General features: G+C 41.6%; 1 protein-coding gene across 4 annotated transcripts in view; it reads left to right on the forward strand.

Moving 5' to 3' along the window:
- The window catches only part of CLIP1 (CAP-Gly domain containing linker protein 1), a 127,550-nt gene that overhangs the window by 68,663 nt on the left and 31,219 nt on the right, over nt 1-27,668 (forward strand). For 2 of the 4 annotated variants that reach the window (XM_047088410.1, XM_047088411.1), the window contains exons 9-18: nt 4,205-4,309; nt 8,111-9,055; nt 10,833-10,949; nt 13,787-13,844; nt 14,600-14,683; nt 15,639-15,795; nt 17,149-17,314; nt 17,412-17,627; nt 24,195-24,311; nt 26,357-26,463. In XM_047088410.1, the coding sequence (XP_046944366.1) occupies nt 4,205-4,309; nt 8,111-9,055; nt 10,833-10,949; nt 13,787-13,844; nt 14,600-14,683; nt 15,639-15,795; nt 17,149-17,314; nt 17,412-17,627; nt 24,195-24,311; nt 26,357-26,463 (2,072 nt within the window). Of the gene's footprint in view, nt 1-4,204; nt 4,310-8,110; nt 9,056-10,832; nt 10,950-13,786; nt 13,845-14,599; nt 14,684-15,638; nt 15,796-17,148; nt 17,315-17,411; nt 17,628-20,774; nt 23,043-24,194; nt 24,312-26,356; nt 26,464-27,668 lie in introns of all 4 variants that reach the window. The other 2 variants (XM_047088413.1, XM_047088412.1) reach the window with 2 other exon arrangements.

A 27,668-nucleotide genomic window follows, 5' to 3' on the forward strand; every position in this document is an offset into this window, starting at 1 on the left:
GACGGTGCTGTCCCAACTCCAGTGGCCCAGTCAGATTTTTGCTACTCTTTCCTCGTGCTTCAAAATCCAAAATCTTGAATTGGAGTTTATCAAGTCATAAATCTGGCAGTGTGTCCAAGTGAGATTCTAGATACTCCTCTCACGGTCAGAAATGGCATTTTAAAAAGCATGTTTAACCTCATCATAATAGAGCAAAACAAAGTTTTTTGCTTTATCTCAGCTTTGCTTTTCAACTGGGCAGAATAAATTTTTCATAACCCTGTAAAAGGAATAAATGCGTGTTTTAGTTGTTTTTGTGAAGTAATTACAAGAGGATAAAACAAGATCAAATTGTATTTCAGCCTCTTTGACTTGCATGGCATATTTTAAATTTGCAGAGATTTCCTTTAGCATCAAGTTTCTCGTCTTTTAATAATTATCATCAGTTTTTTTTAATTAGATGCCAGAATTAAATGATTTTGATGCTCTTTAAAAACCACTGCTAGATATATGACAGATACAAATTCTTAAATTGTTCAAATTCTGCAGATTTCTGGTATTGAATTAATATTTTAGTAAAAATTGCACTTGCCTGTGCAGTTCTCAGAATATACATTTTTATTAAGGGTATACATTACATTTTGTTAAGAATATACATTACAAGTTAAGAGTCTGTTGATGGCCACACCATGCTTACGTTTCAGGGGCCCTTCCAAATAGGAACTGATTTCTTTGGCAGTTGTCTTTACAGTTGACAACAGAGAGCAAGGAAAACATTTTCTGAGTTGTAGGCCCAGAATTTAATGGATTATTAATAATTCAATAGTCACCTTCTTTACTCATTTCATATATAGTCACATTCCTTTAGTTGACTTTCGTGTTGTTTCCATCCATTTAAAAACACCCCAAAGTCTCATATCATCATCTTATTCATGGGGAACACAGCCCAGGGTTTGTTGGGGAGGTGGAAGTTAAAACCTTTCCATCAGCACTGAGTTAGTATAGTCTGTGTGATAAACTCACTTGAAATTAATCAGAGTTATATTGAAACCCTAACACGTATGGAAACTTTAGTGGAGTCTCTCCTTTTGTTGTTGCTTAATTTTTTTATTTTTTTACTGATAGCAAAAGAGCCAGATTTCTGAAGATCCTGAGAATGTAAGAGGGCACTTAACTGTGTGGAGATTTCCCTTGTTAACACAGATTGATGACAGATTAAAATGCTTATTGATATACTCAAATACTAACTGCGTAATCTGACCTGAAACATTGACCTTAATATTTCTGTGCATGTGGCTTTCACAGCAATTACGTTTGTATCCAGAAGAAATTGTATGTAATGACTAAGCTCTATAAATCTACGTATTTAATGCATAAGCAAGTGTTTGTTGATAAATTTTGCCAAAAAAAAAAAGGATTTTATCTGGGTGCTTGGCCTTCTCTTAATTCATAACGTCTTCTAATTTTAATAGAATTATTCCAAAAGATGATAGCTAACAGAAACATAAAACATATTAGCTGGAGGGATTACAGAAATTTCTTCGGAAAGTTTGCCCCAGTGGTCTGATTTTATTCCAACGAGAGCAGAAGGGCATTCTGAGCGCCAGAACGGATTGCCTTTTTGTGAGCTCCCACTGTCGGCCAATGTCTGTCAGTGCAGGTGACAAGAAATTCAAGCGTCTGCTTGTTGCTGCAGTATTTTCCCTAATTGGTGACACTAGAGAGGAGCATTCTTCAGTGAAGATGCTATGTGCTTTAAATTTATTATTATTGAAATGAGATTTTCTAGTAGCTGTGCTACCGGGCTTGAAGGTGTTTTTTTCTTCCTCCCTCTGATTAAAATCAAACACCCAACACAGATCTCACCTAAATGGCCTCGAAAGCACCCTGTGAGCTGTGCATCTGCCAGCTGGGAGGCCAGTTGAAAGAACCTAAACGCTTTTGGCTTTGTTTTACCACCATAAGGGAATAAAATCAAACCGAAGCTTTTTCTTCCTACCACCACCTGGCAGCTGAAATAGACAATTCAAGACCGAGCTTGTAAAAAAGCCTGCGTTCTGAAGGTTTCCTTTTTGTGAAGCTACTTCAGTGATCTGGGTCTCTTCTGTCCTCCCAAAACAGGCTCCCGCTGCATCCGGTGTCAGTCTGCATGGGACCTCCCTCCTGCCTTTCTTGTGTGCTTCTCGCAGAGCCTTTGCTTTCCCTCTCAGTCCCCGTCCCAGGACTTTCCTCTTGGGATGCTCTGTCTTCCTGGGAGAAAGGAATACTTTTAAAAGGAGGGCTGTCCTGTCTAGTGTAACGTTTTTACCGCACACCGTGGCACGGACGTGGATCTCTCGTTCCCCTGCTGCTGATTGCTCACACACAGCTGTAGAGAGTCCAGCTGGTTTGTGTGCATACTGGCCAGCAAGGAGGTACAGCAGTCATCTGGAAGATCTCAGAGTGGGAAGGAGGTCACGCTGCAGTAGATGCTTGCTTTTTTATCTGGAAGTAGTGACCTTTCACCCAGAGGACACTGAACTTGGAGTCAAGAGGTGAAGAAAGGTTCTGTTGCCTTTTGCTTTTTACTGTTAGTTTTACTGTTCAGTTCTTGAGGCTGTGACCCCAGTTACATAGATCTGGATTAGATTTGTTTTTTCTTGTAAAAGCAGGTAAATTGAACAACTTCTGTCTGAGGCACATGTGGACCAAGGGGACTATCCAGACAGTTAGGTTTTGAATTTTTTTTTTCCATTATTTTTGTTGAGTGTAAAGAGCTGAAGCAGATGGAGAAATTAAAAAAAGGTTTTTTTTGTTCACCTTTTGACTATTCCATGATGGTTTATACATGGTTCACAAGCAACGTGACCTTTGGAATGTGTTGAAATCCCTAGAGAACCACTGGAGTTAGTAAGGATGTTTTCAACATAAAATATCCTACCTTCTACTTAAGCTCTGCGTTACTTTCTGTTACTTTATTTAGAGTGTGTTGTCATTTTCTCATTGCCTGTAATTGTCCAGACATAGATCTGACCAGTTAGAACCACAAAATACTACAATTAGTATAAGTAGTTAGAAGCTGCTGGGAGCAGCTCTATCAGTAGGTTTTATCAATCAGTTGATTATGCTGGTAACCTGTTGAGTGGACAGGTGAGTGGGGAAAGAGGTACATTCAGACTGATACCTAGATTATTTCAAATTGATTAAGACTCTGTCTGCTGTTAGAAAGAGATTGCTTTCTGGGTTCTCCATCAGGTAATGTCTAAGTAAGTGATGATGGGGAGTCTCTGGAGTTTCGAAACACATTAGGATCTGACCAGCTCCTTTTGCATGGAGCTCAAATGAATACCTTTGTGCTGAACCACCGTTTCTCACTTCTGAGCTGGTAACTACTTCATCCTAGGATCAAGAAAATGAGCCCTTTATCAGCTCTAAACTTCTCTCCTGATCTGAGTCTCAGGGATATAGCATAATTATTACTGAATTTTCCCCTCGTAAATATGATCTCCTCCTTTTTTCCCTGGTGACAAAATAGTTTTTGGAAAACCCACTGTTGGAAGGAAACTAGGGAATTAGGAAATGTTGCTAAAAACGTCAGTCCCGTTTCGTTCATCTCCACAAAGGCCACCGGTGTGATTTTCTCAGCTCTGGTTTCTAGATTCCCTTCATTAGGTTTAACTCTCCACACTTGTTCACATCAAATTGCATGCCAGAGTGCTAGGATCTGCTCTAGGGACTTACCGAACTCTTAGAAGATTTATGACATGTTTTGCATATTTAGGGGATTAACAAGTGATCATTTTGAGGGTCAATTCACTTTTCAAAGTCACCGAGTCAGTTACATACACATTGATGTCAAATAGCTGTTGTGGGGAGGAGGGAAAACGATAGTTTAGAGGAATATTAACTATTCTAATTTGTGCTGATAAACTTCACTTATCAATATAACTTATATTTGGCTGCATGCATCTGACACTTTTCATCTTGCCTCATATGTTTTCATTTGTTTTCTTTCTCAGTAGACTAGCTTGTGTCCCCTGCCCACCTCATCCTTTTGTCCGTAGCGTTCATCCTCACCCCCAGCCTCCCCATCTCAGTCCATCCTCTGCCCTTCTCCATTCCCCTTTTTGTTCATCCTTCGGCGGAAGGTACTGGTGGCTCAGCCTGCATGCCGCTCTCTCTCCTCTTGTGCTGGCATGTCATGGTGGCACTGTTGTGTTCTCTTCCTCTTCCTTTTTACTAACAGACGCAGACCAAACTGGAGCATGCCCGCATTAAGGAGCTTGAACAGAGCCTGCTCTTTGAAAAGACCAAAGCTGACAAACTGCAGAGGGAGTTAGAAGACACTAGGGTAATGGTTTTCACTGTTTAATGAAGCAGATCCATATATGTGAATGGTGATGCCTCGGGGGACGTGCCTTGCAGTTGGCCTAAGCCTTGACCCAGTGGTTCCACCTGAGTTTGGTCTTGGTGCCGTTCAGGTGTTTGTGAGCTTAGGCTGATGGTTAGACACAGGTGTTTCATGTCGAATCCTACGTCAAAGGTAAAGACTCATACCTTTGGTTAACTCAGCCAAAATCAAGATCAGAAACAATACAACTGTATAGACTGCATGGACGTCCACAACCACATTTGAGGCTTTTTGTATTACTACCTTGAAATACGTTTCTCCAGTTTGCCACGAGCAGTCAATTGTCCTCTTGTTCTCATATGCCCAGTGACAGGGTTTTCTGAATAATTTTTTGCTATTGTTGTTTTACTTTCCCTCTCTTTTCCTGCCTTCTTCCCTGACCTTTTGGGGGAATTGAAACGCTGGCTCTTTTGAATGAGAGTTAAGGGCTTTGATCCCATTGGCCTTTTTTTCTTGATAGCTGGTATGTCTTGTATTTCCCTCCTTTCTGTCACCAGTAGGTGAAAATCTCAGCAAGCAGGAGGGAAAAGTGTGCTGGGACCAGCATGGCTTCCTACAACCCCAGCTCACTGTCTTTGGCCCTCCGAGCCAATGCATTAGTCATGTTTTCATTTATTTACATATTAAAGCACTTATATAGTGCTTACTCGGGGCTGGGCACTATTCTGAACACTGCACCAGTATTCACTTACTTGGTCTCACCTCAATCCCAGGGGAAGTGGTAGTATTGTCACCATTTTACAGATGAGGATACCAAGAGATGGAGAGGTTAAATAATTTGCCCAAGGTTACACAGCTAACAGTAATAGTGGAGCCAGGATTTGTATCTAGAGCAATGGTCCCCAAAGTCTGTGCTCTTGACCACCATAGGATGGAGTCTATTATGGAGGCAGTTTTGTGCTGAAATATTTAAGAAATAATCCAGTACCTTTACATATAAGAGGACATGTGTCCACACACACACACACACACACACACACACACACACCTTTTAAATCACGAATTTGACTGTCAATGGCTAAATTGTCCAGATTGTTAACTTTAAAATTTCAAAAATCACTGTCTCTGATCAAATTTGGCATGATTTTTTCTTTTGAATTATTAGCACTTGAGGAAATTTCCTTTGCTGAGAAATCATTGATCTAAAAATCTGGATAATTGAATGATTTTTCTTCTCTAAATCATAAGTTTTTGTTTCTTAAGAAGAAAGAAAATGTTCTCAGTTGGCCTCAAGAGTAAAGGTACTGCCTGTGTATTTGGTAAGAAAAAAGTCCTGGTAGTTTGGTGCTGTTTCTTTGTTACCTGAGAGCCAAAGATCTGATCTGGGAAATACAAGGGACTGATGATAACATTGGGCTCCTTTAGTGAGAATGGCTGTTGAAAGAAGGATATATATGTATATGCACATGTATATACATATGTATGTATGTGTATGTATATATATATATGATATATATATGATATATATATATATATATATATATATTTTTTTTTTTTTTTTTTTTAGCCCATGAATTCTTCCCATGTAGATAAGTTAGTAAACAACTTGGGTGGATTTTTGTTTTGTTTTTGTTTTTGCTGTCGATAAGAAGGTATCCATTACGACATGGTTTATCCAATTATCTCAGGTTTAACCTATTTTCTTTCTGTAACAAGTCATGTCTTCTATTGATCCTCACTCTTGCTTGGCCAAGTGTGAAGCCAAACAGTGAGCCTCTTGAATTTCTTATCACCTACCTTCCTTTTAGGAAGTGCTTTAGAATTCCTAAAGGCCAGTAAGGCCAGTTTATAAGCAAGCTTCTGGAGACAGAAGCAAGACTAAGAAACGATACCTGACTTTTATGGCCTGACCCTGGTGGAAGAGGCAGACACGTGGTTTCGCCCGAGGGCAGACTTGGGGAAATAAAATGAAAAACAGAAGTGCTGTGAAAATGCTACAAGATAATCACACTATTATTTTGACTTATTTTTTTACTTGATATTTCCTCAGTTTGCTTTATAGTGACTAATTACAGATTCTTATCCTATTGGATTTAATTTATGTTCCTGACCTTGAAGCACTGGGGTTTATCAATGTTTTGTACCTTATATTGTGGCAACAAACTCTCGGGCACCCTGCCCCAGAAAAAAGTATATAAATAAATTAACCTCTTGAAGCTGGAGCATCTATAACCCTGAAGCATAACACTTACAATCAGCTTTGGAATAGTTACGGACTTCCTTATGCAGTTTTTTTGGAGACCCAGTTGGCTTCTTTTCCTAGTCTTGGGTGGACGTCTTAGTGTCTCTCCATATCACAGCCTGTAGGTGTGCCGAGAAAGTGAAGGAAACAACGGTGACTTTCTGTCCCACTAGAAGGCAGTGAGGGAGAAGAGCCTTCAACCTGGAGGAGTTTTAATCCTTAAAATTGGTTTTTAAATCATTCATGTTCCCTTCTTTTTCCCAGGTTAGTCCAATAATTCATTTTTATGCCCAAAGGTATCATTTCCCACATATTTTGTGTGTTACTCTGACTGGCTAACAGGTATCAGAGAGAATTAATTTCCTAAGAGTAAAAGGACACAGTTTAAGAAAGTGTTTTTCATAGTCCTGGGGAGTTTGTTTAAAAACAGATTCTTGGGTGCTATCCCAGAGCTCAAATAGAATCAAAACATGGGAAAGTACTGGGACATACATATATATGCCTTTTAGACATATATCCCAGGAGATTGATTTGCATACTAAAATCTAAGAACCACTGGGTTAGGGGAACAAGATATGTACATTAAAATGCCAATAGAATTATAAAATCTAAAAAGTGTAATCTCTAAAGATTCTTGTGTATAATTGCAGGTAAGTAGTAGTTCTCATTTTGTCTTCTTAAAAAACAAGTTAATGAATTATTTCTTCATTATCCAGGTGAAGCTTTTATTCTAAAGTTGATGTGGTATTAATTGAAACATTTGATAGGTAATTTCACACATTTTTATACCAATCATAGCCGACAGAAGTATAATACTAACCATATATATGTAATTGAAAATTCTGTGCTTCCCACACGAACATACTTTTTTAGTAGATAAACAGAAAAAGAAAATGAGTAATATATTTTATTTAAACTGGTATATCCAAAGTAATATCATCTCATTATGTAATCAGTCTAAAAATTATTAACAAGGTGTCTTCTGTTCTTTTTCTTCCCCCGAGTCTTCAAAATCTGTGTATTTCACACTGCCAGCACCTGTCACATTTCAAGTGCTCAGTAGCCCCGTGTGCTACTATACCGGACAGCACAGAGCTTTAAAATCAGCTGCATCAGGTAGATGAGCATTTACACATCCTGGGTGAAGCAGAGTAGGGAAAAAACAGGTAAAATGAGGAGGATTCTCTCTTCCAGCAGGCAGATAAAATGAGAAATCGGAAAGCTACTGTTTCCCTCAACTTACCTGTCAGATGATGGGCACTTCTCTAAAGTTTCTTTAGAGGAAAAAGAAATCGCTTGGAGCAAGTTAAATTCCCTATCAGTTTTCAGTTGCTTGAGCATCTCAAGATGGTGGAAGTTTGCCCAAGATGATGACTTAGTTTGGAGCTCTCAGAACTGGGCTTCCTCTGTGATGGCAGCTAGAGGTGGGTGAGCACGAGGGCTTGCTGTAGCTCACCGCTGCCTGAGGTGGGGAGTTATTAAAGATCTTCAAGGTTAAAGGAAATTACCAGTGATGGGTTATTGACATGCTTTGTTTCTCTTTGGGCTGCGGTTACTAGGTGGCTACAGTGTCAGAAAAGTCCCGTATAATGGAGCTAGAAAAAGAGCTAGCACTGAAAGTGCAGGAGGTGGCTGAGCTGCGGAGGAGGCTGGAGTCCCAGAAGCCCACTGGGGACGTTGACATGTCGCTCTCCCTTTTGCAAGAGATAAGCTCTTTGCAAGAAAAATCAGAAGCTGCCCATGCTGAACACCAGAGAGAAATCACTTCCCTGAAGGAGCATTTTGGAGCCCGTGAAGAGACACATCAGAAGGAGATGAAGGCTCTTCAGGCTGCCACAGAGAAGCTTTCCAAGGAGAACGAGTCCCTGAAAAGTAAGCTCGATCATGCCAACAAGGAGAATTCCGACGTGATAGTCCTGTGGAAGTCCAAGCTGGAGACGGCCATCGCGTCGCACCAGCAGGCGATGGAGGAGCTAAAGGTGTCCTTCAGCAAAGGGGTCGGAACGGAGACAGCAGAGTTTGCGGAGTTAAAAACACAGGTGGAGAAGATGCGACTAGATTACCAGCACGAAATAGAAAATCTGCAGAATAAACAAGACTCTGAAAGGTCTGCTCACGCCAAAGAGATAGAAGCCCTAAGGGCTAAGCTGATGGCGGTCATTAAAGAGAAGGAGAGCAGCCTAGAAGCCATCAAGGCGAAACTGGACGAAGCAGAAGACCAGCATCTAGTAGAAATGGAGGACACCTTCAACAAATTGCAGGAAGCTGAAATAAAGGTAAAGGAGCTAGAGGTCCTACAAGCCAAATGCAGTGAACAAACCAAGGTTATTGGTAATTTTACATCACAGCTCAAGGCTGCCGAAGAAAAGCTCTCGGATCTTGATGCGCTTCGGAAAGCCAGTTCCGAAGGTAAATCGGAAATCGAGAAACTTAGACAGCAGCTTGAGGCAGCTGAGAAACAGATTACAAATTTAGAGATTGAAAAGAATACTGAAAGTGGCAAGGTTCGTATTGGCGTCCTCCATCCTTTAAGTTTCCATCTGTCCGTCCCGCTTTGCATTGTGTGTTACTTTTGAGTGGAGCTCGTTCACCTTCCAAATTCCCGATTCTATTATATAACACATTGCTTTGTGCCGGCAAATTTCCCAGCTGCGTGTAGCATCCTCTGAGTATCTTGAGTGTGGTTTCTTCTGAGGAGATTAGAGAAAACACTGGCTCAACTATGTGAGTTTATTTTGGTTTCCTGTTATCTGGAAACTTCAGACTTTGTCTCTGGGCCAGGCTGTACGCTTTCCTGTTGAAGCTTGGTTCTGGTCTGTCATCTTTTTAAAACAGAGAATTCCCTAAGGTGATGGTGTTAAGATAAATAAATGGAGAGGAAAGAAATTTAAAAGATTACCTCCTCCCTTGCCATTTACGTAATTGTCTTGTCCATAAGGTAATATATAAAAACAGACTGTGGACCTTCAGGCTTGAGTTTGACTAATGGAAATTAACACTCTATGATAAGTAATACTCACAGCAAAATAAGGTTAAGAGCCTGGAGCCCTGGGCATCGCTACTTCTTTCTCCTTGGAGCTTTTCCTATACCACAGTGAGATCATGTTCTATTCCCCACCTTTTTTTTTTTTTTTTTTTAATTTTTAGAAGTTTATTTATTTTGAGAGGGAGACAGAATGAGTGGGGGAGGGGCAGAGAGAGGAGACAGAAAATTCCAAGTAGGCTCCCACTGTCAGTGCAAAGCCCGATGTGGGGCTCAAACCTACGAACCATGAGATCATGACCTGAGCCGCCGAAACCAATAGTTGCAGGCCTAACCGAGCCACCCAGGTGCCCCTGTTCCCTACCGTTTTGAGGAAAGATCTGACAAGTATGCTTTTGGTCAAGGTGCAGGAAATTATATGGAACGTTTGTCAGCTACATTCCTTTCTAATTAGCCTTTTCAAATATTCCCTTCATTTTTAAGAACCGTTTGAGGGATGGATGCTTTCCCAGCCCTCTTGCCACTAGCGGGAGTACTGGTACTGATGAGGAATGTTAAGAGCTTTTTGCAGGAGAAACTGCTTTGTTAGCAAAGGGTTGTAAAGTTAAACGGGGAGATGTGAAGACAGAAGGAAAAGTCACTAAGTAACGTTAGTTGAGGATAACAAGCTAATTACAGGAAGTTTTTCTCAAATCTCCTCACTTAGATCCAAAATACCAATCAAAACACAAAAATGAATTAGTAGAGCAGTATGAAGCTAACTAAGGGTTGGTCAACTTTTTTTTACATCCAAATTTAATGAAAACCAATTTCTGATGACTGTTGTCCAGTGGATTTTAAAATTCTTTATTTTTTTAAGTGTTGAAATACTTTAAGCATATACAAAGAAAATAACATAGGTCACATGTATCCGTTATTCCTACTTTATGGATTTTAAAGTCCAAAAAATGAAATTGCTTAACTTACCCACTTAGAAAGTGTCTGCGCTTTCTGCTTTAGATCATGCTGATACTCCAAATTTTGGTATAGAAAAATACTTTGTTTTGACTATTTTAAATAGCCATTAGATTGTGCTACCTAGAAGCGGATTGTGTGAAAAGTCATTGGCTTCTTAGAGTTAACAACCACAAAAAAAAAAGCAGTAATTTTTTTACCCATGCCTTTATTCCTTTCGGTTTTGTTTGGTTGTGTTTGTTTCTCGTATGTTTTTTAGGTTTCTTTTATTTTTTCTTTCTCATTCATTCTTTTTTGTTTCCTTCTGTTCGTTTACTCCTGTGCCACGTCACTGTGTACGGTAGGCTAGTAACATTTCCAGGGAGCTTCAGGGGAAAGAGCTAACACTAAATAACCTTCAGAAAAACTTGAGTGAAGTCAGTCAAGTGAAAGAGGCTTTGGAGAAAGAACTTCGGATTTTGGTAAGTACCTGTTGGGAATCTGACTCTCAGGGTTTCTGGCCATTTGAATGGTTCCTGTTTTAAAAACAAAAATCTCTGTAAGGAAGTATTGTACCTGTTTCCTTCCTCTTTCAAAGTATTGATTGAAATTGAGTGTATTAGTCATTGGCTGATGACCTTGAAGGGAATGGGATCAAATCGACACTCGCAATAAAGGTAGGTATTACTTTTTCCTTTTTAAAATCTAGCCTTTGCTTCTGATAAATGGGTCGCTTTGGCATATTATTGACTGCTTAGTTTTGCTAAACACAGGGACCTTCCAAGTTACACACCCAACACGTTAACTTTCATTTATAATGAGGTCTTGACTGCTTTCTCGTACTTTCCAGAGAGCTGTCCCGGACCATTGGCATCCTCTGTTAGCAAGGCAGGGTGCTGTCTAAGTCTACGAATTCAAAGAATCATCTCTTACAACTCTGTTCATTCCACCCCAGGAAATTACATTTCTTTTCACATATATCCTCTTGCCTTAATCCCAAGTTGTGAGACATTTTTTTTCTTAACTTTTTCTTACCTTTTGTCAACTGTTCTTCTTACTTCCTGCATCAGAAACTGAACTTACAAGGCACCTGGGTGGCTCAGTTGCTTGGGAGTCAGACTTTTGATTTTGGCTTCGGTCATGATCTTGCAGTTCGTGATTTCGGGCCCTGCATCGGGCCCTGCACTGACAGTGTGGATTCTGCTTGGGATTCTCTGTCTCCCTCTCTCTTTGCCCCTCCCCTGCTCTCACTCTGTCTCTCTCTCTCTAAATAAGTAAATAAACAAACATAAAAAAACCCCAACAACCCTGAATTTAGTCAGGGCCAGCGACCATAAGCACACATCATGGAGAGTTGAAGGTTATGGAGAAACTGGGTAAGAGACACATGAGTCAGGAGGGGACAGTTGTCTTAGATCCTCCATATACCATCCTCTTCTCCACTTCCTACACTTCTTTGCTAATACCAGGGGTGAATGAGTATTTGCTTTTTTTTTTTTTCCCAATGCCAATATTACAAACTTCTTCTTCAAATGTTAAATATATAGCTGCACTGTTCATTCTGGTAGCTACTGTTCACATACGGCTATTTAAATGAATTAAAATTAAGTTCTTCGCTTGTACCAGCCACATAGGAAGTGCTTAATACCCACATGTGGCTAGTGGCTACCATATTGAACAGTGCAGTATAGAATATTTCCATCATGGAGGATAATTCTGTTGGACAGTTTTGATGTACAGTATTTTAGCTACGTTTTTGAGAATAAGTTGGTCTGGGAATGACAATTTTCTAATATGGTATCCTTTAAGAAAATGTGTTTTGAATTTCATACCATTTCTCTGCCCTCTTCCCCAAGCTTTACTTTTTTTTGTAAGTTAGCATATCCCTCTAGGTACCCTATAGAGAAAACTTGCCATCTAGATCTGGCTTTGGGAATAACACAGGTAGACAATGTGTGGGCTTTGGTGGACTTGTGTGGTTCATGTACCCATTTTTAAAATAATTCTAGGGGCGCCTGGGTGGCGCAGTCGGTTAAGCGTCCGACTTCAGCCAGGTCACGATCTCGCGGTCCGCGAGTTCGAGCCCCGCGTCGGGCTCTGGGCTGATGGCTCAGAGCCTGGAGCCTGTTTCCGATTCTGTGTCTCCCTCTCTCTCTGCCCCTCCCCCGTTCATGCTCTGTCTCTCTCTGTCCCAAAAATAAATAAACGTTGAAAAAAAAATTAAAAAAAAAATTAAAAAAAAAAATAAAATAATTCTATATAGTTAGAAACACTCATTTAGAAATGTTGTTGGTGTATCTAGCTCAAAACTCATCTCAGGGAAACCAGGAGAGTGTTTTTATCTACTGTCATGTTTATTTTTTTTTTTAATTTTTTTTTTTCAACGTTTATTTATTTTTGGGACAGAGAGAGACAGAGCATGAACGGGGGAGGGGCAGAGAGAGAGGGAGACATAGAATCGGAAACAGGCTCCAGGCTCTGAGCCATCAGCCCAGAGCCTGACGCGGGGCTCGAACTCACGGACCGCGAGATCGTGACCTGGCTGAAGTCGGACGCTTAACCGACTGTGCCACCCAGGCGCCCCTCTACTGTCATGTTTAGAAAAGAGTGGGTGAGCAATGCCCCTTTTTGGTTTTAGAAATAGTTTTTTTTTTTTAAGTACATTTTATTTTATTAAAAAATGTTGTTTAATGTTTTATTTATTTTTGAGACAGAGAGAGAGGCTGATCGTAAGTAGGGGAGAGGCAGAGAGAGAGGGAGACAGAACCCAAAGCAGGCTCCAGGTTCTGAGCTGTCAGCACAGAGCCCGACGCGGGGCTCAAACTCATGAACTGCAAGATTTGACCAGAGCTGAAGTCAGATGCTTAACCGACTGAGCCACCCAGGTGCCCCCAGAATTAGTTGATATGGTTTCAAGATGTTAGGTTCTCATTACTCTCAGATATAAAACATTTCAGAATTCTGATCACTGTCTTAGCCAGATATCTGAAGAGAAGTTCTGCTAATTGAGGATGGCAACATGAAAAAAGCATTCACATGTACCACATGTACTTATGTGTGCACATTCACACATCTGTACAGATGTATGTGCACACCTAGGTATGCACACACGTAGAAACCTCATTCACTTGTGTATGTACATGCACAGTATACATATGGTAGCACTTGGTGTCTACACGTTTTGAGTGTAAGCTCGTTTTGATGAAACAAAATCAGTCACATAAAGTAGATAGTGTTGTAGTTATCACTGAAGTTTTCTATTTCTATAATTTGAAATCTTTCTCATCTGAATATCCAATTCTTTTTTTTTTTTTTTTAGAAAGAAAAGTTTGCTGATGCTTCAGAGGAGGCGGTCTCTGTTCAGAGAAGCATGCAAGGTATGTCTTACTAAAGTATGAGCAGATGGCTTTAGAGAATGTCACATTCTCACCCTGAAGATGGCGTCTGGAATACACAGAATAGATGCTCCTGTAGTCTGATGTCCCTCTTCTGGAAGCTCCTGCAGCCGGATTGCATTAGCTTCCTGAAGCCTCAAACTCCCATTAATTCTTTCTTCTTTTGACTTGAAGCTTATTCTATATTAAAATTAAATATACTTGGGAAAAGTATTATCTTAATCCTCAGGCATTGATAACTATTGAGTTTTAGCTGGAAGTAGGAAAGAGAAGCCTAGAAAGGGATGCGTGGTGTCCGCTTTATTTATTTATTTATTTATTTATTTATTTATTTAATTTTTTGAGAGAGAGAGAGCACGAGTTGGGTAGGGACAGAGAGGGAGACACAGAATCTGAAGCAGGCTCCAGGCTCTGAGCTGTCAGCACAGAGCCAGACACGGGGCTTGAACTCATGAACCACGAGATCGTGACCTGAGCTGAAGTCAGACACTTAACTGACTGAGCCACCCAGGTGCCCCGCCTGGTGTCTGTTTAATCCACAGATGTGGGGAGGCAGAAAGAGACACGTGCTTACTCCTGTAGGTCCATTATGCAGTGGTTTGATGTGTGGTGGGACTTTCTAGCATTTCTGTCCTCTCAAATCCCAAGCATATTATTTGATTTGGTTTAAGACAGCCAGCCTCTAGATGGCTTCTTAAGTATGAAATATATTAAACTTTTAACTTTATCCTCCATAGAAACAGTAAATCAGTTACGTCAAAAGGAGGAACAGTTTAACGCGCTGTCTACCGAATTGGAGAAGTTGAGAGAAAATTTAACAGGTAAGATAGCTCTGGTTACTAAGCACTGGATATAGTAGGTTTTCTAGGATTTGTGGTAACCATAGTACATTACAATAACATTTACTCAGGGGTAACTTCTTCACTCAATAGTGTGATATAATGAGATCAAATACTTGAATACTTGTTTGAGGTCTATAAATTCCGCACGTGCTCTCTGCCCTGTTTTCAAATAAGTCAGAATCCACCACATTTCACCGTTCCTACCACTGTCCTTGACTCCGGCCACCCATCATTTTTCACGTTAGCTGCTCTAACAGCTCACTGCCTGCTCAGCCTGCTTCTGCCCTGCCCACTTTGGTCCATTTGTAGCACCCCAACCAGAGCGGTCCTTCCACCATCAAGTCAGGTCGTGTCACTTTTCTGCTTGAGATCACTCGGTAGCTCCCCTCACATGCAGAGTAAAAACTGCAGTCCTTACCAATGCCAGGCCCTGTTACCTCTCTGATTACATCCCGTAATCTGTAATCTCTCTGATTACATCCCGTAATCTGTAGTCTCTCTGATTACATCAAAAGGCCCGTAGTACCCTTCCCCTTGTTGATTCTACTTCAGCCATATTGTCCTCTGCATGGCAAGCATTTTTGTGCCTCAGGGCCTTTGCACTTGGTGTCCCTCAGCTCCTTCAGGTCTTTACTTAAATGTTACCATTCAGAGAGGCCCTGCCTGAGATTTTAACCTTCCCGACTCCTTTGTGGTTCCTTTCTCTACTTATATTTTTTTTCCCTCTTGGCAATTAACCCTATTTTTATACTATTTATTTTCTTTCTTGATCTTGTTTATTGTCCGTTTTCTTGGCTAGAATATAATTTTCATGAGGGCAGGGATTGCTGTATGCAAATATTCCCAGAACAAGCCTCAGAATACAGGATGTAGTCAAGAAATTTTTGTTGCCTGTAACACTGTGGTGCAATTTGTTTTTCCTATGTATATTCAGATATGGAGGCAAAATTCAGAGAGAGAGATGACAGAGAAGAGCAGTTGATAAAGGCAAAGGAAAAGTTGGAAAACGACATTGCAGAAATTATGAAAATGTCTGGAGATAATTCTTCTCAGCTGACAAAAATGAACGATGAGCTACGTCTGAAAGAAAGGTATGTACGAATGGTTATAGGGGTGCCCAATTTAGGTTGGCCTCTGAAGTAAGGTCTCGGAGGGAGCGGAGCCAGAATTCAGGGTGGTTCTGTTTTAAAGTTTCTTGTCTCTCTTCCTTCATGTCATTACCCCGGTGTACCCTTCAGTCAACTACTGGACCTTCTAAGGAATACAGTATTGTGGACTTTTTAATGACTTGCAAAGAATTTTACCAAGGGCAGTGACATCTTTTACAGGCGCTTAACAATTTTTTAACCTGTTTCAGTGTCACGAAGGGTAGCCCTTATTACAGGCTTAGTAGGTATGTGCCCTGCACTGTGCTGGGTGTATTTTCTAATTCTTGTAACAATCCTGTGAGGTGAGTGTCTTACTCCCATTTTGAAGAGAAAGGAATTGAGGCTCAAGAAGGTGAAGTCACTCGCTTGTGTTCTGGCCCCAGAGAGCTCACGGCTCTCGTCGCTGCGCTGTTGGTCCTCAGCGCTAGCTTCTTTTATCTTCACCTCTGCTGTTGTCTTTATTCTGAGGTTCTTGTTGCTTTGATTTTTTTTTTTTCTTTTAATAGCTTCCATACAAAAAGCAAATGTCTTATAAGGCAAAAAGCCTTCAGAGGACATTTTAGGGCCAATGAGTCTGAAAGCGTGACTAGTTGGCAGTTAGGTTGGCATCCACAGGCCGGCATGGGGTGGCGGGGCAGGTGGCGACTGGGCCTTGGTTGGCCGCCTCGGGTCAGACCCGCTGTGAGGTGGGTGCAGTTGCACAGGCGGTTGTGGCACGGTGCCCTCGAGGAGCTCCATCTCTGCAGGTGTCGGACAGGTGTAAAACCCAGAGGGACCGCCCGAGTTTCCCTCCTCCGTTCTCGGAGTCGTCTGATAGCCTGTTCTCCAGGTTTGTGTCTCGAGTCTTTGTGTACATCTTTGTTGGACCACATTAGGATCTCGAAGCTAGTTCTTCAAGTTCTGAAGTGTCATTTTGTATCTTCTGTACTCAAGCGGCACTAGAATGAGTTTTTGATAATCTAGTCTGCTAAAATTTTGAAACTTAACTAAAATAACTCATTTCCTCATATATGTGTACTTTTCACTCATTTTTCCTTACTGATCTATTGACATAAAATGATAAACCTTCACAATTACAGTAGTTGTCGCTCCAAATAATGTATTTATAACTGTCACAATTGTTAAAATTATTCTTCAGGGCAAGTCAGGTTAATTTTTTGTTGTTTCAGACGTCATTAAGTTATTCACAACTTATAATCATTAATACAATTATTAATACTATCTTTCTAAGCATATCTTTGGAATTCAAAGCATTCTTTTGAAAGCTCTGACCCCTTGTATTGAAACTTGTTCTAGAACCGTAGAAGAATTACAGCTAAAGCTCACAAAGGCTAATGAAAATGCAAGCTTTCTGCAGAAGAATATTGGGGAGGTAACTCTCAAAGCAGAACAGTGCCAGCAGGAAGCAGCTAAAAAGCATGAGGAAGAAAAGCAAGAACTGCTGAGGAAATTGTCGGACCTGGTAAGGAGGCAATAAATGGGACTGTGTGTTGGCAGGAAGGTGAGGGGCAATGCAGATGCGGCTAGATGACTCTCTCCCTCATTCGGGCTCTCTGCAGGAGAAGAAGGTGGAAACGAGCCACAACCAGTGCCAGGATCTGAAAGCTAGGTACGAAGCAGCCAGTTCAGAGACGAAGGCGAAGCACGAAGAAACCCTGAAGAGCCTACAGAAGATGCTGCTGGACACAGAGGAGAGGCTGAAGGCCGCACAGGAGGAGAACAGTGGCTTGTTGCAGGAGATGGTGGAACTGAAAAAGCAAGCCGACAAGGCCAAAGTATGTTCTGGGAGACGGTTCAGTCGCTGTGTTGCGTCGAGGCTGCAGTGGGGCTTAGACAGCGTCAGCGGATGGGACGGGGCACGCTGGCCTTTACAAATGCTGACCTCTGAGGGCTTGGCGGGATGGCGAATTACGTTTTCCTGGCTTCACGTGTTTTCTGCCAGCTGCTGGTCCTTCTCGGGGTGGCGGCCACAGTACAGGGCTTTCCCCTGAGTGTCCTGTGTAGCCATCAGCCCCCCACCCCATGCTGCTTGCTCCCTAGCTGTCACAGAGAGTCTCCTGTTGCCTGAGCTGTGTTTGCCTGCTTGCAATAGACTTTGTGTCGTGGCCTCTAATCTTGGCCATCTTGCTGCTGCCTTGCACCGGGGTTAGGAGGGACATCTTGCAGCAAAGCGAGAAGCAGAGGCCGCGTGAAACAAGTGAGCATTGGAGAAACAGCTCCTAAACGGCAGATTAGAAGTGAGGAGTCTAGAAAGGGCTTTTATATGTCCCTGGAAGGCACTCTGAGCTTAATTGATAAGGAAGCTGGATGCAGGGGCTGGGAGGAAACGTTCTGTTATTAAATAGAGTAGAATGTGATACGTTGAATTTCATTTTATGGTGTCAGGATCATATCTGCAACCCAGTATATTTTTGGACTCTGGTAGCTTAATGAAGTTCAACCATCCTTCTACTGTTTAACTTTTCCCTCCTACTATTTAACTTGCTCAAAGAAAAGTAAATACTTGTCTTCAATTACTTTTAGTGTTTATACAGGAGTTTAGTGAAAAGGAAATGTAAGAGAGCATACATAGGACTTCAAACAATTCCCACCTAAAACTTGTTAATTAAATTGGACCATGACATAATTTATGTTATATATAAGATGCCTCCATTTTCTCTCTCCTTCATGCTGGCCGTCAAGGATTTGTGTTCCCCCTGTTAAACAGCTCCAGTTTTACGAGTCATTTAACACTGGATATAATTTCCAGATTTTTTATCTTTATGGATCCCTTTATCTGGACAGACTCCAGGTTTTTTTTTTTTTTAATGTTTGTTTATTTATTTATTTAGAGAGCTCCTGTGGGTGACAGTGGGGGAGAGGCAGAGAGAGAACCCCAAGCAAACTCTGCACTGTGAGTGCAGAGCCTGATGCTGGGCTTGAACTCAGGAACCGTGAGATCATGACCTGAGCCAAAATCCAGAATTGGATGCTTAACTGCCTGAGCCCCCCAGGCACCCCCAGACTCCACTTTTTTAGTGTTTCCCTTAAAAAAATGTTGCAGTTTGACGAAACCATGACATTCTAGAAGTTTCTGTTAAGTCTTATTAATTTTGCTTACTGGTGTTTTGTTTTTTATTTTTTACAAGGGTCATTTGGTTAAGATTGTTCCCCCTCCAAAGTTGTCTTGATATCCAGTTTCTGTGGATTTCAGTATTGGTCAGCAACAGTGGCTCACAGACTATTTTATGAATCTGATGAACCCTTAAAGTATTCCCTTCCTAGAAAATTTATATGCTCAACACACTTTATATAAGATTTCAGGAGGTTCATGGAGCCCACAGAACTTCTGTGTTTCCTAGTTTAAGACTCAGTGATTTGTAGTCATGCTGTCCAATACACTAGCTACCAGCCACATTAATTTGAATTTTAGTTGTTCAATTTTAATAAATTACAAGTTTAGCTCCTTATTTGCACTCCCCACACTTCACGTGATCACCAACTATGCACATGACCAGTAGGCTACTATATTTGTGCAGATAACATTTAGACCATTGCAGAAAGTTCTGGACAGTGCTGGTATAGATAATGTGGTCAAGTCATTTTATAAACCAGTATATTAAAAAAAATTTTTTTTACGTTTGTTTATTTTTGAGAGAGACAGAGCATGAGCAGGGGAGGGACAGAGACAGAGACACAGAATCCGAAGCAGGCTCCAGGCTCTGAGCTGTCAGCACAGAGCCCGACACAGGGCCCGAACCCACGAGCTGTGAGATCATGACCTGAGCCGAAGTCGGATGCCTAGCTGACTGGGCCACCCAGGCACCCCTAAACCAGTATATTTTTTTAAACTCATTTTATTGGGCCGCATGGGTGGCTAAGTTGGTTAAGTGTCTGACTTTGGCTCAGGTCGTGATCTTGCAGTTTGTGAGTTCAAGCCCCACGTTGGGCTCTTTGCTGACAGATCAGAGCCTGGAGCCTGCTTTGGATTCTGTGTCTCCCTCTCTCTCTGCCCCTGCCCTGCTCATGTTCTGTCTCTCTCTTTTAAAAATACATAAAACATGAAAAAAAATTTTTTAATCATTTATTTCAGTCACCCAAACCTAGCAAATTGGTCTGTACTTTTAATAAGTTGTAATATTGGGATTAAATCAGCCAGGCCAATGACTGTCCTTTGGTAAGCTGATGTCTTATAGTTAGTTTGAAAAGCAACAATTTACTTTCCCCCACTCTTCCCCTCCCCCGCTTTTGGTTAAAATATATTCACTTTTTGGGGGCGCCTGGGTGGCGCAGTCGGTTGGGCGTCCGACTTCAGCCAGGTCACGATCTCGCGGTCCGTGAGTTCGAGCCCCGCGTCGGGCTCTGGGCTGATGGCTCGGAGCCTGGAGCCTGTTTCCGATTCTGTGTCTCCCTCTCTCTCTGCCCCTCCCCCGTTCATGCTCTGTCTCTCTCTGTCCCAAAAATAAATAAACGTTGAAAAAAAAAAATTAAAAAAAATAAAATAAAATAAAATATATTCACTTTTTGTAATTCTCTAGATTGTATTTTTAAGAATTCTTCTCTGAATTCTTCCTACAAGAGAAATAATTGGGAAGTTAGAAGGGCAGGAAAGAATTTCATGCCCTGATGTCAAAGTCAAACTAACCATTTTTATCTCGTAGGTACCACTCAGAGATGATTTCAAAAGTGTTTCAGAGATAAAATAAACCAGTAGGTAGATCAGCACTTCCCAAAGCTAAACCTGCCTTGTGTTATCCTTTAATGGGCTCTTTTCATCTAGTTCCCCACTTCCCCCCATCCCCTTGTTATCCAGGTAGTTTCTAGGACATTTATTGCAAAACATTTTAAGCTTGGGCGATTTAGGTTGCGTTAAGCTATTTGGGCTCGCATTTGTCTGCTTGATTTCATTTTGTTTCCATTCTTTCCACCTTTTATTTCTGTAGTCGCTAACTTATTTGTTAACATCAGCCAAAAAAGAAATTGAACTAATGTCAGAAGAGCTGAGGGGTCTGAAATCAGAGAAGCAGCTTCTTGCACAGGAGGGAAATACTTTAAAGTTAGAAAAAGGTTCACTTTTATCAAAATTGGTAGAGGTGGAGGCCAAAATAACTTTACTTCAGGAAGATCAACAGAAACTGTGGTCGGTAAACGAAACTCTTAATTTAGAGAAGGAGAAAGTCTTAGAAGAAAAACAAGATGCTGAAAAGCTTTATCAACAGGAGCAGCTCCATAAAGAATCTTTAGCTGTTGAGAGAGAGAAATTACTACAAGAAATCAATATTGCGCAGGAAGAGCTTTTGAAGATCAGTATGGAAAATGACGCTTTGCAGGCTTCCAGAGCAAGCCTGCGGGCACTCACAGAAGAGCTCCAGCTCAGCAAAGATACTTTGATTGCTGAGTCTAAGAAGGATCAAGAAGAAAAAGGTCACCTAGAGGATCATATCAAGAAGCTCACTACTGAAAACCTTGCCTTGGCTAAAGATAAAGATGAAGTTATTCAAAAGCTGCAGAGCTCTTACGAAGAGCTAGTCAAAGATCAGAAAACCTTGGTGCAGGAGATTGAAGATCTCATGGCTGAGAAAAAGTCAGCTTTGGAGAAGCAGTCAGATCTTGATAGCACGTGCATAGCCTTAAAGATGGAAAGAGAAAATCTTCTCCAGAACAACAAAGAGCTGCAGTTTGAGAAGGACGTGCTTCTTCAAGATCGGGAGAAGCTGAGAGCCAGCCTGGAGGCCGCCCTCCAGATCAAGCAGCTGCTCAGCACGGAAACCAGTGGGCTCCACACACAGCTAGACGATGCCAAGAGGGCTCTGAGGAAGGCTGAGCTGGACGTGAGGCAACTGCAGGCTACAAATAGCAGCCTCACAAAGCTCCTGGAAGAAATCAAGACCAGTCGGAAGATCACAGACTCCGAGTGCATCCAGCTTCTGCAAGAAAAAGGAGCCTTGGCCGCCTCTGAGAGAAAACTCTTGGCTGAAAAAGAAGAACTTCTAAGTGAGAACAGGCTCATTGCCGAAAAACTGAAGAAGTGCTCGGAAGAGGCCACCCATATGGAGATGAGCCTGAACGAGAAGATCACTTACCTAACTTCTGAGAAGGAGGTGGTATGTCAGAAAATTGCTAAGCTCAAAAAGCAGCATGTCAGTCTCTTGAAGGAAAAGTCTGTCCTGGAAATGCAAAATGGAGATTTGCTTGCAGAAAGAGAGAACTCCATGAAAACCATAGGAGACCTCAAAAAGAAATACGATCAAGAGTCTGAAAACAGAAGAATCGTAGTGCACGAGAAGATGAAACTCCTTGGTAATCTCGACACTCTGAAGAAGGAGCTTCAGGAGAGGAAAAGGGAAAACCAGTTGCTAGCAGCCACCAAGTGCGATCTCTCTCTGATGCTGAAAGAGGCTCAGGATGCCAGACAGAGTTTAGAGAAAGAGCACACGAGCACCCTGCAAGCAAAGGAGAGTCTGAATGCTGAACTTCAGACTTGCTGTTCTGAAAAGAGCATCTTGCTGCAGGATGGGTTGAATCTGCAAGAAGAGTGTCAGAGATTAAACAAGGAGATCCAAACAATTCAGCAGTCCTTCCTCCTGGAAAAAGAAGCCAGAGCGCAGGAAACTGAGTCATCCCTGTATGAAAACAATAAACTTCATGGCAGGTTGGTCCTCCTGGAGCAGGAGCTGGAAGAGTTAAGAGCACGCACTAAGCAGCTTCAGTCTGAAAATTTTGTGCTCGTCCAAGAGAAGACCAAGTCAGAGCAGAGAGTGGTGGAGATAATTAAGGAAAAGGAACTCTTGAGCGCAGAAACGGCTCGACTCGCTGCCAACATAGAGACTCTGAAGAAAGATTTCGCCACCTTATCCAAATCCAAGTTAGAGCTGCAGGAACTGCACAACTACCTCACCAAGATCCTGGATGACCTCCAGCTGAAGCACGAGACGACCCTGGCCGATCGCGCCAAGGTGGTGCAGGACAACAAGAACCTCCTGGCCGAGAAGAGAGACATAATACTGACCAAGGAGGAGCTCCTAAAGGAGAAGGAAAAGCTGGCGGAAAGCTACTTCATCCTTCAGAAAGAGATTAGCCAGTTGGCCAAAACCAACAGCCATATCTCAGCCAACCTCCTAGAATCTCAAAATGAAAACCGTATTTTAAGGAAAGACAAGAGCAAGCTCACCCTTAAAGTTAGAGAGCTCGAGACTCTTCAGTCATTTACGGTAAAGTGGGAGGGTCAGGGACCAGCACCTGGACTACTAACACTGTGCACTAACTTCTAGCGGCCTCCTGGAGAGGATAGGCACCCCACTGAATCCACTGCTCCTATGTCTCAAGCTGTTTGTTACCACCTGAAGGGGCCACTCATTACTAAATCTCTAATCGCAGTTGTTTCCGTTAGAAAGAGGTGTGAACTGTGAATAAAAAGGATATCTTTTTTAATTTAAGGAGAAATTTACCAGAAAAAGTCAACTGTGGTTCTGAAAGGATTAAGAACAGTAGAAAATTGGGCACATATTGAAACATAGTATCTTCTGTTTGGCTTTTAACTGTTTTGTTGTGTCTGTCCTTCTGGACTTGGAACCCGCCAGTGAAATCTCCATGGCTGGCGGTCGGGAAGATACACTGCAGAATTCCTGGAAGCTTTATTAGACCACGTGAAATTGTAAGCAAGTGCCTTAAACATCTTTTAATTTATTTTTTATGAAAAATAAAAAATAAACAAACAAAAACATTGTTTTTAATGATTGTTTTCGTATCTTAGCTAAGGATTTGTCTCCATATGCCTATTATCTTTTTTATTCACAGCCATGTTTATATTCATTACCCACAGCTTCTCTCAGAGACCTTTCCAGTTAATCCTTCTCATTAAACACTTGAGCCTTATGTTAATAACTGCCCAAATAATTTTTATTTTTCCTTGAGAAATTCCCCACCTAAATTACAAGTGATTTCAAAAGCCCCACATCTGAAATAGCAAGAATAGTGTTTCAAACACACAGCAGTAAATATGATTAAGAGAAAATTCAGCTACGTGAGGATGTTGGTCTTTACTCTCCCTGAATGTTCCTCTCTGACATTGGTCAGAATGATGAGTGTGACTGTCAGCGTAACTTGGAAGCTTGGAAGATGTAGGTTGGAATGGTCTGAAAATCTGCCAGTTGCATATCGCAATTGGCTTGTTTGAAGAATGGCATGAAAAGGGTCTGTGGCTTTGTTCCCCTTTGGAGTAAAGACCTTTCGTGTCTCGGTCTGTTTGTTTCGGCATTGGATTGGTGACTGGGCCTTAACCACACGAGACAGCGAGGGCTGCCTGAGCATCCCTGACGGGGTCGGGGGTGACCTCATTTCTCACAGTATTTTCTTGTATTTAGGCTGCTCAAACAGCAGAAGATGCCATGCAGATAATGGAACAGATGACCAAAGAGAAGAGTGAAACTCTGGCCTCCTTGGAGGATACCAAGCAAACAAACGAAAAACTACAGAATGAAGTAATCAGATTTAAATGGCTTTTTGTACAAAGGACAGCTTACCGACTTCATGGAATATTTGATCACTAACTCAGGATTGTTTATTTTTTGAAGTGTGGCCTTACACAGGTTTGATCTGTTAGCGGAGTCGAATGTACACCAGAGCCATGATAATATTAAATAAAGTGTAATCCTTCATTACTTATTTAGTAGGATCAGCCTTTGAAATAATGAGGGGAAAACCTGAATAGTGTGGCTTTTTTATGATAACTTCAATGACGGAATTGAAGAGAGAGGTACTCGTAATATTCTCTAGTTTTGTGTCTTTTATCTTAAATCACATACATTTTTTTTTATTTTCACTCTCTCCCACCTTGAGCCACTAAATTCCATTCCTCGGCCCCAAGTTTGGTGTAGGCCTTTTCTCGGTGTCATTCAGTCCTGATTCCCTTTTGTGTCATCTCCAGGCAGCCACTTCTGCGTCTCAGATTTGTGGTTTCAAGATCGCTTTTATTCTGTTGAAAGTAGCATTTCTCATTCTTGGACCTATTTTTGATTCCCTTCCTCCCCACTCCCAGTTCATATCAGCCCCTTCTTTCTTTGGGAAGCAGTTACCTCTCGGTCCTAAACAGATTGATTCTCCAAAATATTTAGGTGAAGTTCTGCCTGGCTTCAGATGTTTTTAAAAGGGATAGTCAGGTGAGACGTGAAGGAATTAAGCAGGGGAAGGGCTGGCCACATTGAATAGCTGCTCTGTAAAGCATAGGCCTTCTCACTATGCAGGTTCAAAGATGGAAATCTGTCAAGGCATGCACGTTTTAAGATACTTACAGGGTAAATAAAACTACACACCCCGGGGGTACATTTACAGAACTGATGGTCCTAATAGAAGAAGAAAAAACATTAAAAAATCAGATGGTAATCACAGAAGTTAAAATGAATAAGAAGATTTTAGGGAATATATCTCATTTTTGAGGGTAGAATCAGGGAGAATTGTGCACTTTCATGATATAGCCCTTGGTGTCCTTGTTATAACCAGAATGTAAGACTGGCTAAATCATTTTTTTGGACCCTTTGTGATACTTGGTTTTTCTTGTTCTGTGAATCTGGAATTCCAGACTCCTCTATTAATTGTAGAGGCATTAAAAGGAACATTGTGGCGTTAAAACCATCGAGACACTTGTCTAGGCCTCCTGACTGTGGCATGTGACGTGGCAGAGGTAACTCTGTGCAAGATGACCACACAAGTCCCAGGAAGCCACTCTGGGGCCAGGAGCACGCCTTGGGTCATGGACAGCCCGAGCGAGCTCCCTGTGCTTGGGGAGCCCCTGTGCTAGGGGCTCTGCACCTAGAGCCCCAGTCACCTGCCAGAGCCCGTAGTTGGTCACGTCTCTGTTGTTCTAGTGATGTGTTTGGCTCTCCTATCAGGGCCAGGCCCTAAGCTGGCTGCATCCCCCATGGGCAGGTGATGGGGCTGAATGTATGAGTGCTTTTCAGCCTCCCTGCCGGGCTTTTTCCTCTTCAGATCAGAGTTCAGATGGATAACCAAATCTTTTCCCACCCACAAAATACTTTAATTCAAATGTTTTTTGTAATGGGGACTCAGTACATTTAGTTCTAATGTTGACAGATACATCCAAAACTACTAATCTATGGGGAAGGACAGGGGTTTTAGTTTTTATTGCAAAGAATGATTCTTGCTGATGTCATGCCTTTGCAATTTATTTCTCGTGTTTGTTAAGAGGGGTCATACTTGAATAGCAAGTTCAATGATGAATACTGAGAATTATATACAAAGTGGAAGCAAACCTTTGTTGTAATTCATGTAGCAATTTAGTTTGACACTTTGGCCAGGTGTACGGAAAATGTCTGACTAAATGTAAGAGGGAGGTTTGCCGTTTATAGTAGACGTGGTCATTTGCCGTCTCCTCACCTGGTAATCCCCCCCCTTTTTTGTACCTGACTAATTTCACCTATCCAGTGCATGTTTGCATGAATATGTCTATCCAGTCCTGCCACTGGAAAATGAAATAATTTCATCAAGTTTTTTTTTCTTGGTCTTTAAGTTGGATACACTTAAAGAAAACAACCTGAAAAATGTGGAAGAGCTGAACAAATCGAAAGAGCTTCTGACGGTAGAGAATCAAAAAATGGAAGAATTCAGGAAAGAAATGTAAGTTCATGTCCTTTGAGAGAAACTGTGGGACTTTAATGTCACAAAAGTGAAAACGATACTAATGATTTAAAAAATAACTTGACAAACACTTGCTTGAAGTAAAAAGTAATCACCACCCTCTCTGTCCCCCGAATGCTTTAGCATACCTGGGAGCCCCTATAACCGCTTAGCTGTGAGGAAGCGAAGTCAAGGTAGTAGCTGAGTTAAAGAAGCAAAACGAAAAGTGTGCTTGCTGCCTGAGAAGTTAGGACCCTTTATAAATAAATCTCTCAAGATCCTTTCTATAGGGAGATAAAAAGCATGTCACTTTCGAGATTGTTAATCTTGATTTTAAGAGTAATTGAACCTCTGGCATGGAAGTCAGGTGAAAGGATTCTGGAAGAATCTTTTCTTTTTCATATTGTATTCATTTTTGAGAGAGAGAGAATGAGAATGAATATGAGCAGGGGAGGGGCAGAAGCAGGTTCCAGGTTCTGAGCTGTCAGCACAGAGCCCGATGCGGGCTCCCAACTCACGAACAGTGAGATTGACCTGAGTCAAAGTCCGACACTTAACTGACTGAGCCACCCAGGCGCCCCTGGAAGAATCTTTCTAATCCAGGTTTATCCATCAGTCTGCCACCTAGACTGCCACCTGTCTGCCACCTGGCCAGACAGGCTGGCCATGTTTCCTTTGTCAACAACACCTCCAAATCCTTGCCTTTCAGGTCTGTTTTCAGGTCTGTTAATTGTTGGTGTTGATCTGGCTTTTTCAATGATCGTTTCAGTGTAGATTCCATGTTGCTCTTCGGTTCTGAGAGCTACACTCTATATCAACTGTGTGAACCTGGAAATGTAAAGGCAGTTAATCCAGTGAATATTGGAGTGTGTCTTCTGTGCTAGGAAGGATAAGAAGATGGATTTATATGGTCCCTGCCCTTTAAGGGTTTGTATTATTTACCCCCCCCCCTTCTGATCGAACAAAGAGATTAGCTTCAAACAGAAACAAAAGCATCAGTTCCAGGTCTCCATCCTCAGTACGATTTGTTGATCAAGCTTGGGACTAAACTGGTACATGGTTGGGTTCTTCTGAGAGTTGGTAAAATCCCCCAGAAGGAATCTCATGTGAGCAATTTAGGCAGTGCATGATTAGTCCCTTCCTCAGTCTTAGTTTTTTATGTGTTTTTTTTAAAGTTTTTGTTTATATTCCAGTTAGTAAACATA

The sequence above is a fragment of the Lynx rufus genome, unplaced genomic scaffold (assembly GCF_022079265.1).
Source record: "Lynx rufus isolate CCGP_SWC_20201006 ecotype Redwood Valley unplaced genomic scaffold, mLynRuf1.p SCAF_24, whole genome shotgun sequence".
In the NCBI taxonomy this organism is placed as follows: Eukaryota; Metazoa; Chordata; class Mammalia; order Carnivora; family Felidae; genus Lynx; species Lynx rufus.